The sequence below is a fragment of the Trachurus japonicus genome, unplaced genomic scaffold, assembly GCF_045865225.1.
Source record: "Trachurus japonicus isolate A0001 unplaced genomic scaffold, Traja_1.0 AP030180.1".
Classification (NCBI taxonomy): Eukaryota; Metazoa; Chordata; class Actinopteri; order Carangiformes; family Carangidae; genus Trachurus; species Trachurus japonicus.
Window position 1 is genome coordinate 11,555 of NW_028220313.1, and position 15,427 is coordinate 26,981.

Genomic DNA, 15,427 nt, shown 5'->3' on the forward strand with positions numbered 1-15,427 from the left:
CAGGAGTAAAGGTTTAGTGATCATATGGTCATGGGTTCGATTCCTGCCTCAGTCTTTTCACTTCATTGCTTGACTTTTGATTCCAATTATTCAGCTGTCATTGGACAGTCTTTGATTTCTCATAGTATAAAGCTCATTGTAACTCAGGTTCTCTGTGGCCATATGGTTAGTGCTCAGCCTGAAATTCACAGACATTTTCATTCTAAGTCATTCAAGCTTGACTCTCAAGCTTTCTTGATGTTGACAGTGTGCAGATCATTTAACAGACAACAGTCTCTGCAATCTGTGTGTGCACTGTGGCCTAGAGGCAGAGTGGAAGTCTAATGACCATGAGGATTGTGGGTTCGATTCTGACCTTGGTCAAACATTTGTATGGTGATCACAGCTTGCACTATTTGCTAATTCTGCAACAGCGTTCAGTTGCTGTCAGCAGTCACACCATTTCCATTCTTGGAAATGCTTTTTTCTAGTTAGTGTGAATGCTGGAAGCATTCACACTATTGTTTATTCGGTTCGGCCATTTTCTGCCTTTCTTTGTCATGTAACTAGTCCTTCATACTTTGTGCTATTTCAACAATTCAAATATCAAAATGTTCAGCCTTTTCGGGACAGGTGTGCTATGTCTTTTCTCTTTTCAACTATTCATACTTTTTGCAATATTCAACTATTTCAGATTTTTTTTTCCCCATAGAGAATGCATTGGAACAGTCTTGAAACTCTTCAAATCTTCTTACTTCTTTCAGCCTTTAAAGCGTTCCACCATACTTTCAGCTAGAGACTTCATTCAAATTCTGAGCTGTAGACAAACTTCTAATGTATTCATCTGTATTTACAACTTTTTCATAGCTTGCACCGTTTTTGAGATAAATCCTTTAAAAGCACATGAGGATTTCTGACAAATTTCACACTTTTCAATGAGTGTGTATGGGGTTGGATCAGAGTGAGTGGACCATCATCGTTAGAGTGAGAGGGATCGAAAAAACATTCAGGATTTTTTCTGGATAAATTGCCAGCACGGCCACAAATTAAACTCTAGACACATGATTTCCTCACCGGTTTGTAGCCCACACTTGTCGTGTCTCATTTAATGTGCTCAAAACAGCAGACAGACTTACAGAATTGTCTCAGTGAGCCTAATTGTCCAGCTAGACCCGCTCAAGTGGCTCATCCACTTCAATATAAAAGTAGGAGCTGATTTTTTTAGAAAAGCAGAAATGCCCCCCTTTTCTACCTTGCGACGGCAAGAAAAGTTTTTGCCCTACAAACATTTAATGCACATGAATGTGCTCAGGAAGGTCTCCTTGCCCAGATGGTCAGGACCACATTCTGATAAGAGTTACGGTTCTCTTTTTTGGGAAGCTGCTCAGAGCTCAAATCTCTCTGCTCTGCTCTGCTCTGTGTTGCAGTTGGTCCAGCTGTAGCGGCCAGCTCGTTATCAAAGTCTATAAATAGAACAGGTCAGGTGCAGCCTGGCTGCTCGTTAAGATGTTTTTAAACACAGCCCCACACACACACATGATAAACCAGACTGACAGAGGATGTCCACGCACAAACACAGGCATCACACTCACACACAGACACACACAGACACTCACACACAGTCACACATGCACACATACACAAACAGACAATTCCATTCCATTCTTCATTCTTCCATTCTTAGATAATAATTTAAAATATTTTTTAAATGCAGCCAGGGAGCTCTCTGCTCTCATGGGCTGAATGAGAGCAGGAGAAGGAGCTCAACTTTGTAACTTGCTGTTAAAGGGATAGTTCACCCTAGAATGATATTTCGCTCATTACTGTATCTACTCACCCTCATGTTGACTAAGGGCTGGAAGAAGTTTCAGAGTCCTCCGTCCCTTCTCTGAGTTACAGGGGGTCTCAGCGTAGCAGTGCATGTCCATATATAACGGTTGTAAAGGGACACCAGAGCTCTTCGTAAAAAAAACACACACAAAAAAAACATCCAAATACCTCCATGCTGCTCGTATGTAATGTCCGTCTTGTGCTGAAGCCCCAAATTGCGTAATTGTCCCGAAAAAAATTAAATAAGTCTATATTTTTAAGCTTGTTTGTAGCGGAAGGCTTCTCAAAGCTCCTCTTCCTGGTCCGTCCAAATCTCGCGTGATTCGCAGTAACCGCACGGACGCCGGCGCAAATCACGCGAGATTTGGACGGACCAGGAAGAGGAGCTTTGAGAAGCTTCCGCTACAAACAAGCTGTGATTCGCAGTAACCGCACTGACGCCGGCGCAAATCACGCGAGATTTGGACGGACCAGGAAGAGGGAGCTTGAGAAGCTTCCGCTACAAACAAGCTTAAAATATAGATTTATTTAATTTTTTTCGGGGACAATTACGCAATTTGGGGCTTCAGCACAAGACGGACATTACATACGAGCAGCATGGAGGTATTTGGATGTTTTTTTGTGTGTGTTTTTTTACGAAGAGCTCTGGTGTCCCTTTACAACCGTTATATGGACATGCACTGCTACACTAAGACCCCCTGTAACTCAGAGAAGGGACGGAGGACTCTGAAACTTCTTCCAGCCCTTAGTCCACATGAGGGTGAGTAGATAATGAGCGAAATATCATTCTAGGGTGAACTATCCCTTTAAGTGCTTTTTAATTCATTTTAATTCACCAAAAAATAGTCACAGGTCACAAAAAAGTCCTCTTCTTGCTTGGTGTGGCTAATTTCTGCACTTTCCTTACTTTTTTTTTAAGCATCATTGAAAAATCTCACATTCATGAAAGTCTCAACCTCTACTGCACAACACCACTGTAGTGTAGGGGTTAGGGTGGCTGCTTGTCAACCCTAAGGTCACTGGTTCGAATCCAAGGGAAGAACTCTTGTTATGTTATGTTGAATTCTGCTCTCCTCCCCCGCCTTCAATTGGTTACAGGTGTTTGTTATCTCCTTGATTACTCATACCAGTTTGCAGCACATCATCACATTACAATGAATGACAACAGTCTTGAAAGCAGTGTGCTCTCTGTAGCTGAGTGGCAGAGTGAAGGCTTTATGATCATAAGGTCATAGGTTCGATTCCTGCCTCAGTCATTTCACATCATTGCTTGACTTTTGATTCCAATTATTCAGCTGTCATTGGACAGTCTTTGATTCCTCATAGTATAAAGCTCATTGTAACTCAGGTTCTCTGTGGCCGTATGGTTAGTGTGTTAGGTTACCACTCATGGAGTTGTGGGTTCAATTCCTTCCATGGACATGTTTCTTGTATGCCATTCCGCATGTCTTTGTCAATTTATTCTGCTAATTCTAGCATGGTTCAGCATTGGGTTTCAGCATTCACACGCATGTTCCGTTAGGAAATGCTGTTTCTAGTTAGTGTGAATGCTGGAAGCATTCACACTATTGTTATTCGGTTCGGCCATTTTCTGCCTTTCTTCGTCATGTAAACTAGTCCTTCATACTTTGTGCTATTTTCATACAATTCAAATATCAAAATGTTCAGCCTTTTCGGGACAGGTGTGCTATGTCTTTTCTCTTTTCAACTATTCATACTTTTTGCAATATTCAACTATTTCTGATTTTTTTTTCCCCATAGAGAATGCATTGGAACAGTGTTGAAACTCTTCAAATCTTCTTACTTCTTTCAGCCTTTAAAGCGTCCACATACTTTCAGCTAGAGACTTCATTCAAATCCTGAGCTGTAGACAAACTTCTAATGTATTCATCCTGTATTTACAACTTTTTCATAGCTTGTACCGTTTTTGAGATAAATCCTTTAAAAGCACATGAGGATTTCTGACAAATTTCACACTTTTCAATGAGTGTGTATGGGGTTGGGTCAGAGTGAGTGACATCATCGTTAGAGTGAGAGGGATCGAAAAAACATTCAGGATTTTTTCTGGATAAATTGCCAGCACGGCCACAAATTAAACTCTAGACACATGATTTCCTCACTGGTTTGTAGCCACACTTGTCGTGTCTCATTTAATGTGCTCAAAACAGCAGACAGACTTACAGAATTGTCTCAGTGAGCCTAATTGTGCAGCTAGACCCGCTCCAGTGGCTCATCCACTTCAATATAAAAGTAGGAGCTGATTTTTTTAGAAAAGCAGAAATGCCCCCCTTTTCTACCTTGCGACCCTGAGAAAAGTTTTTGCCCTACAAACATTTAATGCACATCAATGTGCTCAGGAAGGTCTCCTTGCCCCAGTAGTCACATGGCCACATTCTGATGAGAGGTATACGGTTCTCTTTTTATGGGCTGTTTTCAGAAGCTGCACTGAGCTCAAATCTCTCTGCTCTGCTCTGCTCTGTGTGCAGTTGGTCCAGCTGTAGTGGCCAGCTCGTTATCAAAGTCTATAAATAGAACAGGTCAGGTGCAGCCTGGCCGCTCGTTAAGATGTTTTTAAACACAGCCCCACACACACACATGATAAACCAGACTGACAGAGGATGTCCACGCACAAACACAGGTATCACACTCACACACAGACACACACAGACACTCACACACAGTCACACATGCACACATACACAAACAAACAATTCCATTCCATTCTTCATTCTTCCATTCTTAGATAATAATTTAAAATATTTTTTAAATGCAGCCAGGGAGCTCTCTGCTCTGCAGCAGGAGAAGGAGCTCAACTTTGTAACTTGCTTTTTAATTCATTTTAATTCACCAAAAAATAGTCACAGGTCACAAAAAAGTCCTCTTCTTGCTTGGTGTGGCTAATTTCTGCACTTTCCTTACTTTTTTTTTAAGCATCATTGAAAAATCTCACATTCATCAAAGTCTCAACCTCTTTTGCACAACACCACTGTAGTGTAGGGGGTAGGGTGGCCGTTTGCCAACCCCAAGGTCACTGGTTCGAATCCAACGGAAGAACTCTTGTTATGTTATGTTGAATTCTGCTCTCCTCCACCGCCTTCAATTGGTTACAGGTGTTTGTTATCTGCTTGATTACTCATACCAGTTTGCAGCACATCATCACATTACAATGAATGACAACAGTCTTGAAAGCAGTGTGCTCTCTGTAGCCGAGTGGCAGAGTGAAGGCTTTATGACCATAAGGTCATAGGTTCGATTCCTGCCTCAGTCATTTCACATCATTGCTTGAGTTTTGATTCCAATTATTCAGCTGTCATTGGACAGTCTTTGATTCCTCATAGTATAAAGCTCATTGTAACTCAGGTTTTCTGTGGCCGTATGGTTAGTGTGTTAGGTTACCACTCATGGAGTTGTGGGTTCAATTCCTTCCATGGACATGTTTCTTGTATGCCATTCCGCATGTCTTTGTCAATTTATTCTGCTAATTCAGCATGGTTCAGCATTGGGTTTCAGCATTCACACGCATGTTCCGTTAGGAAATGCTGTTTCTAGTTCTCCTTCATCTTCCGGACGCTTTTTCGATTCGCTACTAGTCCTGCAACTCGAAGAGTTGCAGGACAAATTATATATCAAAACGTGCGTCTTGATCGGGATCGCTGTGCTATTACTTTTCTCAACAGTTTACGAATTTTTCGCGACGTAGTCGCGAAAAACTGCGCAAAAATTTTGCATGTAAGTCAATGGGACGGGCGGAAAAAAAAGAGCGAAAAAGACCAATCATTGGAGTTTAACAAACGTCTACTGCTCAGGCATACTTTCACCTAGAGACTCCATTTAAACTTTAAACAGTAGACACAAGTCTTGTGTATTGTCGTATTACTCCACGTTTTGATAGGTCATATAGTTTTTGATCAATCCCTGATCAATGACCATGATAATTTTTGGAGAAATTATGAGTTTGTAATGGGTGTGTATTGCATGGAATGTTCGTGTCAGAGTGCGTGACATCATCGGTTAGAGTGGGAGAGAGTGAAGAAACATTCTGTATTTTTTCTGGATAAACTGTCACCACGGCCACAATTTACACTCTACAGACATAATTTTTTCAGAATTTGTAAGACAAACTTGTTATCTCTCATGTCATGTGCTCAGAATATCAGAGAGACTTACAGAACTTACAGAATCAGCCTCTGAGTGCGGCCACATCTGTCTCTGCTCCTCATTGAGTCCAATACAAATATTTTCTGAGAGGAGCAGAACGGCCTGATGTTTTAAAACTGCCAGCGTCGCCAAAATATTTACTGTAGAAACACCAAATCGTACCGAAATTTTCAGTAAGTCCTTAGAGCAACGTTGATCTGTGTTTTGTTCTGATAGGAGTTACCGTTTTGTCATGCTAAGCCTAAATGTGAGACCGGTTTAGAGGCTCTTTTTCTCCACGTTTCTGTCTGTCTCAGCCTGCGGGGGCCCCTATCGCCGTGGTAACCTCTTTGATCCTCAGGCCAGAGCTCGTTAACTTCATAAACAATCCACCTGGCGCTCGTTTAAGGCCCCGTCCATACGAACCCGGGTATTTTTGAAACCGTGTGTTTCTCTACACGGTTTGGCCTTTCGTCCACACGTAACCGCAGAACTGGGCTCCTGAAACCGGAGTTTTTTGTAACCGGAGTCCAGGGTGAACTTTTTCGAAAACTCCGGTTTCAGCTTCACGTGTGGACAGGAAAACCGGACATTTTTCAGAAATCCCTGCCCTCCGTAGTTACTGTTGCTAGCACGTCAAGTTCTCGACGCTGACCATGCGCTGACCACTCAGACGCTCCTGTGAATATCAATAATCACTAAACATGCGGACACTAATACAAAACCGTGTGGTCACCATATGTGGTTACATGCTGCTATTCCGACATGCCGCTATTTCGACATTGACTTCTAATTTTATTTTTCAAGCGTCCCACTATTCCGAGATTCTTTTTTTCATTGTCGGAGTAGGGGGCACTTTACTTATTTTTCAAACATTCCGCTTTTCCGACATTGATTTGATTAGGCTACATTATAGTCAGACCTGTCCTGATTTTTTTTTCTTCATCTGAGACACTGTTTCTCATACACAAATACATAGGCCTATAAGAGAGAAGAAAAAACAAACCCTCCAAGTTTAAAAACACACCGGCAGCAGCACCCCTGATCTGCAGCTACTGAGACTGTTGTTATTCTGTCACTGAAGTCAGCTGAAGAGAGAATAACTTTGTTGCTGCTCCACAGAGAGCACATGGCTAATTAATATGCACGTGCTGACCATTGTGTCCACGCATTCCGGGGGCAGAGGTGTGTTCACGTGCACAACTGCACACCATTCTTGTAACCAGTTTGATTTATCAAAGAGAAATTGCGGAGAGTTGTGCATGCACAGTTTGATAGATCTGAAAAAGGTGTAAATATTTTGGGTGTCTTTTCTCCGTAGGCCTAAGCAAAACATTTAGTAGCTGCAGTTTTACACTGCTTACTTACAGTTTTGATAAATGAGGCCCCAGGCCCTAAGCCCAGAGCCCAGACGCTCACAGACGCAGCTCTCCGCTGTCCGTGGTGCTGAAGGTGACAGGTTAACTTGACAAACAAACTGCAGCATAGTTCTGTTTGTTTATCATGTGTGTTAGTTTTGTTTGCAACTTGATAGTTGAGTTGTTGAAATTAAGAACATCACTCCCTCATCAAACCGGTGACAGGCATGCTGAAAAGAAAAGAGAGAGAGACGCGCCTGGGTATCGCAGCTGTAAAAAAAAAAAAAAAAAAAAAAAAAATCGGAATAGCGGTATCAAAAAGTGTCGGACTACCGGCATGTCTAGATAGAGGGATGTCGTCTAATAGCGGGATGTCTAAATAGAGACATGTCGGAATAGCGGGCGGACCCCACCATGCTGATATGGCTAAAATAGGCTTTTATCAAATTGTAAATTGCGGTCACTTCCCCACTGTGTTGCTTCCTTCCGTCCTGTACATTTGTTTTAAATGAAGCCTTTCAGAATCAATCAGTGGATCGATGGATTGTCGTTACGATGTGTGTATTTGTGTATTTTCGTATCTGTCATAAACAAGAGATTACGGGCGGGGTGTGTTAGTAGCGCGGACTCGCGGTGCCGGTCAGTTTGAGCTGTTTGAGCCTCCACTCTCTGTACAAGTTATAGCTGCTTTCCTGTTAGGAGTGATATCACCACCTACTGCTTTGGAATGCACATGAAGACGGATTTGCGGTTTCATGTGGACGGAGTTATTTTTTATCACACCGGTGGTGTGGACGCGAATTTTTTTTTAACCAGGGTCCAGAAAAGTTCGGTTTCAAAAATACCCGTGTTCGTGTGGACTAGGCCTAAATGTTTATAAACACAGACACAGCTAAATCAGACTGACACAGGATGCAGCTACTAACTAACTATGTGTCAAGTCAGTCACACACACACACACACACACACAGACTCTAGAGCCAGCTTCATGTGATTACAGTGTCACACACACACACACACACACACACACACACACAGACTCTAGAGCCAGCTTCATGTGATTACAGTCACACACACACACACACAAACACACACACACCTTCATGTGATTAAAACACAGTTAACGTGCAACAGAATTTAAATTTAAACCATGATTTAATCTGGTTTTAAAGTTAAACCTTGTTGTGTCACACACACACACACACACACACACACACACACACACACACACACACACACACACACACACACACACACACACAGGTAACCTAATGTGGTTACAGCTCCTCCATATCAGTGCTTATAGAAAGATGATCATGTGTCTGTCTGATCAGCTCTGTCTTGCGCTTAAGATCGTGGGTTTGATTCCCATGTTGACAGAGATGGCAAAATCGGCAGTAGCCCCGCGGCCCATTCAAAATTTCCCGAGAGGAAATTTTCTAGTTATTATTATTGTTACTGTACGGAGTCAAATACAACGAAGAGCCAGTCGCTCGAAACGTTGTCTTTATCATATATTTATTTATTTATATAATATTGTTCTACTTCGGGAGAAGACAGTGTTGAGTTCTCTTTCTGCCTCATAACTATGTACAGTGCCATGGATTTATCGGGGAACTGCTGATATTTTGTCTTAGTAGTTTGTCTCGTAGTGCTGAATATGACCAAGCCGCTGTCCGCTGTCTCAGTGCTGAAATATGAATGAATGACAGCGTGTCACTGCCAGAGAGAGAGAGAGAGAGAGAGAGAGAGAGAGAGATGCCTCTTTCTTTTCTTTTGCTTCTTTTGCGTACATTTTTGTCCTCCTGCTTATGACACGCGCTGTCCCCTGCAGATGCTTCTATAATAAACATTTGCTTAGGATTGATTGTGATAGGTACACGGTTGGGAGGAAGAGAGAGAGAGAGAGAGAGAGAGAGAGAGAGAGAGAGAGAGAGAGAGATGCGCTGTTTGAGGGGTGGGCAGGGTGGGGTGGGCTCTCCGTGATCGTGGAGCGGAGAGTCAGCAGCTGGATTTCGCACAGTCAGTAGGCTATTAGTAGATATAAACAACAACAACCAACACAACGACCATTAGTCATTGCGTTATTACATTTTATTACATTGAAAATTGAAGATTTTCACTTCCCCACAAATGTTATAAATCTCTGCAAACGTAATAGTTATTACATTTGTGGGAAATCGCATATTACGTTTGTAGTAGGCAGCGGCTATTACGTTTGTGGAAAATGTATTACGTTTGCAGGATTATTACATTAAAAGCTGCATATTTTTATTACGTTTGTGGTTTATTACGTTTGTGGGCATTATTACATTGGCGGGCGTTACAAGGTGCAGCTATAGCAACTGAGCAGTACTTCTGGTTTATTCAATTTAATGAAATAGAAAGTCTATTCACAACTTATTCCACGCACCATAATATATTCTGTTACAACTAGGATCTGTATTTACCAAAGGTCTTTTAACTGAAGCTCTCCATAGTCAGTAAAAAACGGGCAGAAAAAAAAAACATGGATGAAAAAGGGAAACAACCAAGGCAGTAAAAATTCACTGTGAATAAACAATGAAATACTCTCTTAAATGTATATCACATTTCCACCAATCTATCACAGGTTAGCTACAAGCATCTCAAAAGTGATGATCAAGGCTCTGAAGGTTCTCTTCTACTGGGGTCAACACTGTGGAGAAAATTTGATCAGGAGAGTATGTAGTATTGATCGAGTCTTTGGAAGAAAGAGTCTCTGGCAAGGGCACAAGGAAGTGCACACATGCTCCCACAACCAGGAGTGCAACTGCTGCAAACATAATGAGGCCTCGCCTGAGGATCAGTTGGGTAAAAGAGAGACGACCTCCCCTCGCCTGTTGGACCGCATGTCCACCTGTGTGTCTGTATTCCCATCATGGGTTTCAGTTCTCAACAGATATGTAGCCGTCCACTGACTGGAAAGAAAACACTTTATTATTATTATTATTATTATATAATAAAGTGTAAAATTATATACGTATATTATATTATGTCCAATTACTTTATTTTATTGAGCCATTACAGTATGGACAGCTAGCATGGTAACACTTTGAAATAATTTGGCATCTTTAACTGAATCATGTTATAGAGACATATTGCATCAAAGCATTAATTGATACCAAAGTTAAAACAAGATATGAAAACATATTTATTTGTATTCAGACTATCCAAACCTTTTTGAATAACTTGCCACTTACGTTGCAATTACTTCCTGTCTGGCCATCTGTGTTGTCTGACAGAGCAGCTGCACTTAATAATGTCATGTGTATCTTTTTCTGAGATCGTTTTCACAGCCTGCAAACAAGCAGAGATCAAAACTTAAGTGCCAATTTCAGCACCCATTTAACAAAGAGTTGCTGAAATTTGCCAGATTCGTCTCAGCGACTGGGTGGAGTTGTTAGATATGAAACAGATTATGTCATTGTAGCTGAACAGCCTTGGCCCTGCATGATCCTGATTGTTAGATTAACCGCCTACCTCCTCAGTTATCCTTCTTCAGTTTAGCTTGAAGATGACAAATGATGTAGAAGGTGGATTGTAAGCCAACGCAAATGAGCAGTCCCAGCCAAAAAACCTGCAGAGAAGACAAATTAGTCTGTCAAGGGCACAGCAGGCTTCACTTAATGACAAAGTGCTCTTACTACGTAGGCCATGGGACATGTTTTGAATGTTAATGAAAAAATACAAAATATTAATTGAAGCACCTAACAGCCCAAGCTTGGCAACAAACATCAAAGTTACACCCAGTGAAAGTCCTATGCCGTAGTATCCAATGAGATTAGCCACAGCTGGTATCTTCTGTTTGCCTGTGCCCAAGAAGATTCCATTGCAAACACACTAGGGTGGAGACAAAGATGTTTCACATTTGAAAGGAGCACCTTTCATAATTGTTCTGAACCATGAGTCAAGTTGGTAGACTCACCACAAGGGCATCAAAGAATTGACTGAAAACGTAAACATTCATCAAGTGGGAGACCAGACCTATGATCTTCCTGTAATGACAACATTGTGATTGACATTTTGTTTAGTTGTACTCTCACAACGTTCATGGAGGTGGTGAAATGCGAGAGCAGCTGTGGAATCTCACTCATCAGAGGTGAAGATGTAGCCGATCACTGTTTTAGTAGAGGCAAGCACCAGACCTTCAACGATTGAGATGCTTCCTGTACAAGAGGAGCAAAAAGTTAAAAATGCTTACGAAACCAAACATCAAATGCTGATTTCTGAAAAAAGGCCACAAGATTTCTTATGTTGAATAAGATTTATTAAAATACAAACGATCGAGGAGAACAGAGGAATCATCACTGCATGCTGAACATATCAGAGGTGTGATGCAGCTTCAGTTCTTCCTGAGTCTGAAACAAATGCAGATGTGTGTGTGTCTCCTACACCTATCTTGTGTAGTCATAATTCACACTTCAGATGCCAAAGTTACTGTAACTGAATCTCAAAGGGCTTTCAATGGCAAAAAAAAAAAAAAAAAACTCCCGGGAATCCTTTTAACAGGGAAAAATTGGAGAAACCTCAGGGTGAGCAACAGACTCACTCACCTGCAAGAGTGAGCGATATTTTGCTGGTGAGGATCGCCCTAGCTGTGTCTCCTGCCCCAAGAGCGTTACCTACGCGAGCGCAGGCTGCAGCTTGAATTCCAAGAGGAAACTATGGAGAAATAAAATGAAGGTATGTTTAAAAAAAACTGTCATGCAAAAGAGGTCGCCCCTGGGAGAATACAGCAACAAAATCACATTCATAATTTGTGACAATTACGTACTGTATTTTTTTAATCCGTGTAATTCCGAGGTGAATTGACTGTTTGTGAGAACAAAATGTTTTGATTTGCTGTCACTAAAAATTACCATGTAGGTTATGAATGCCACCATCATCGTAACATGTTGAGCTGCCAGATCATCTTCACTCAGCATCCCTGATTATTAAACACAAAGAAAATATCATGTGACTTCGGATTTGGTTTAATGACTTCAAAACTATGTTGAATAACATTGTTAAATTTACTTCTGTAAACATACAGCAAATATCTAAATTACCTGCAAAAAATCCCCCAAACTCAAAAATCCACATCTCAAAACAGTACATCATGGTACTGGGGATGGCCAGTTTCATGAACGAGCCCCACTCTTGCAGTGATTCTACAGACCAGCCTGCAGGGGGAGAGAGAAACTCATTTATGTTGTCTGTAAAGATGGAGGCTGAGCAGTGTTGTGTACTGTATCTAAGTGAAAGCATGAGAATGAAATCCCTCACCTCCCCATGTTTTCACATAGAGCTTCTTCCACCAGATGTGAGCAAACAGAAAAGCACAGATGTAAATCTGAGACAGACTGTTGGCTGCTGCAGATCCACTGCAAGACAGATACAGTGACGTCAGTCTGAGCAACAATTTGATTCCCATTTTAAATGGTCTTGACAACACCTACACCTACCTCACCCCCAGATCCAGCCAGTGAAGAAAGATGTAGTTTGTTAGCAAATTTGCAATGTTTGCTGCGGCAGCAGTGTACATTTGAGGCAAAATTATATCCTGAGTACACAGAGAGGCGATGAGATGGTAAGAAACACAATGATGCAACGAGTACCAATTAGTTAAACCTGTCCCTTCAGAAATGTAATTACCTTAATTAAGAGAGCATATTTACATTACAGACAATAAGAGACAGATTTGCACACAGTACATTAACACACCTGGTTCTGAAGATAAGACACCTCGAGCTGATATAGGAACATTGCCTAGGAGACAAAGATTGATGAAAACAGTTGACACTGGGGTGTGAGGGCAAAGTGTGCGTCACCAATAATCTGTTTAATTTGCAGAAAAATGTGAAATAAAAGCTTCAACTCACTGGCACTGCAGGAAGAAAGTATGTAATATACAGCTGGGCTATTCTGAAATCAAGAGACTGCATTCAGATCCAGTAAAAGGTATGGAAATGATGGTTTAACACAAAGTTCATCATCATCTGTCGTTTCTCTCCCATCAGAGATGTAAAGCTGATGTATGTGGACAACCTTGGATTCAGATTTAGTGCTGTTAGTTACCTGGCCACCTCGGGGTCCTGGCCCAGACATAAGAGGATGGCCTCGGCATTGAGGAGCAGACCCCAGCAGGGGAGACAGAACAACAGCAGGATGATGGTTCCCTGCTGAATGATCACTCCCACCCTCAGCAGGTTCTTACCACCAAATGTCTGCATAACAGTGCAGCAACTGTGTTAATCATTATATCAAAGAGAGTAATGGACAGTTGAAATCAGGAGTTAGTGAAGTTTAAGCATATTTGCTTTGGACAAAAGACTTGCCAAACCTGAGCCACCAAAGTATTACATGCTAGTCCCAGACCACATCCCGTTGATGCAGTGGTGACGTTAATAGTCCTGAAGGAACATGAAACACTTAAATGAGTTTGTTGGACGTACACTTGAGAACTGAACAATATTTCTATGACTCATGAGGGTAAATGTACTGTAGGCTATATTGATTAAATCATCAGGTTTGCGGAAGAACCGTAAAAGCTATCTTGGGAAGCAGAGTTTATAGCTGTATTTTTTTGTTTTCATTCCACCGGCTCCCTCGACATTACATCCTCACCTGTCAGTTTCTCATGTTAGCCTCCACACAACTCTGTGGAGCATACAGATGACAACTTACAACAGTAGCTAATCCGTAGCCAGCCATCACATCATTTCCCAGACGCCCACAGAACACTGTAACCACAAATGGAAGCAGGAAAGTGAGGATTCGGGAGAGCAGCTGCAAAGACAAACCAAAAGTATAGTTGATACAGAGGCCAGCTCACAGGGGATATACAGTATATAGTATAAGTTAGAGTTATCACAAGTTGTAATGAATTTTGCATGGGTCTCTTTGCAGAAGAGCTACTACACAGTAATCGCTTTAGCAGCTTGTAACCAGTGCAGGAGGTAGCCAATTTCTAACAGCTGCCAGACTAAGTCTATTTTCCCTGTCAGTTCAAACAAGAACACTCTCGTCCAAATTCCAGTGTATAAATCATGTTATGAAGGACGCCCTTGATGCACACAATAACAGACAGTACATGGTGTTTAAGCAGTGCCAGTGCTTACCAGAGGCCCTGTCATCCTCAGGATGCGGTACAGCTCCTCTCTGTGGGCCAGGGGAACCTTGTTGCGCACACACCTTGCAGCAGATAAAAGCTTATCGCTGGACCCCTCCATGCCTGCAGGATTGGATGCTAATGCAGGTTTCCCCAGGGAAGCCGCTGTCCTTTCACTCATGTATGTATCTTTGTCGTTCTCCAGGGAATGAATTCACCACTGTTGAGTCAAGTATTTCAACATCCTTAAAGGTTACTGATTGACAAATTCCATCTCAGGTTTGACACTGGGCATGGACTATGACCAAAAAAAAAAAGAAAGAAAAGACATCTCATTGTGTAAGACAAAAATATAAATTATAAGTTAAATTGACAGTATTGTTATTAGTAACATGGTGCAGAGGTTTTTGCACCTATTAAGATAGGTGGATACCAAAGTTGTGCATAAGTTTAATTTAAAAAATAGTAATTAAATTTGAATTTAGCGTTTCACTACATTCACAGTGTGAATGATTATATGGCCTAGTGGGCACTGTGAATGGCATACTAAATAACCATACATGCCATCATGGTAATTCTGTGTTGTCAGATATGATATGTGAGCAGACAGAAGGTGTGCAGCCATGATTATTCATGAACATCTTTTTATTCTTTAATGACTGCACAGGTTTTTCTTTGGAGCAGTAAAATCAGTCCAATCAGTCTTCATCATTTCAGAAAGACATGTTCATTATAGTGTTTGGGAAGATTAAACATTAACATGTCATATGGTTCAATGTCTAGAGAGTGGTAAAGGTTAATCGGTCCCTGCCCAGGCAACATCTAGAATGAGTTCAAGTTCAAAGTGTTTATTGTCATTTGCACAGTGGAAAGGTGAGTTTCCCTGACAATGAAATTCTTACTTTGCTGTCCTCGTCATAGAAGCCAGCAATTAATAAAAAGAGCAATTACAAAACAACAATAGTACAACACAAAAACAACAATGAGCAGCAATAGTAATAATAATAAAAGA

At 41.4% G+C, this 15,427-nt stretch overlaps 1 protein-coding gene across 1 annotated transcript; it reads right to left on the minus strand.

Moving 5' to 3' along the window:
- Window positions 1–9,798: 9,798 nt before the first annotated feature.
- LOC146960611 (multidrug and toxin extrusion protein 1-like) lies at window positions 9,799–14,536 on the minus strand. The gene is made up of 15 exons (XM_085772228.1): window positions 14,426–14,536; window positions 13,978–14,093; window positions 13,648–13,717; window positions 13,383–13,531; window positions 13,187–13,229; window positions 13,029–13,073; window positions 12,770–12,867; window positions 12,591–12,688; window positions 12,374–12,487; window positions 12,185–12,252; window positions 11,879–11,987; window positions 11,416–11,491; window positions 11,251–11,320; window positions 11,033–11,165; window positions 9,799–10,182 (listed from the first exon to the last, which is right to left on the minus strand). The coding sequence occupies exons 1-15, from the start codon at window positions 14,534–14,536 to the stop codon at window positions 9,932–9,934; spliced, it is 1,551 nt and encodes a 516-aa protein (XP_085628354.1). The 3' UTR covers window positions 9,799–9,931.
- Window positions 14,537–15,427: the final 891 nt, after the last annotated feature.

Excerpts from the sequence above, each read along its gene's own strand:
- LOC146960611 (XM_085772228.1), bottom strand. The coding sequence starts at position 14,536 with ATGGAGGGGTCCAGCGATAAGCTTTTATCTGCTGCAAGGTGTGTGCGC. Across the intron at positions 13,230-13,382 it reads CAGGACCCCGAGGTGGCCAG|AATAGCCCAGCTGTATATTA; the intron begins GTAACTAACAGC and ends TCTTGATTTCAG. Across the intron at positions 12,253-12,373 it reads GTTTGGGGGATTTTTTGCAG|GGATGCTGAGTGAAGATGAT; the intron begins GTAATTTAGATA and ends TTTAATAATCAG.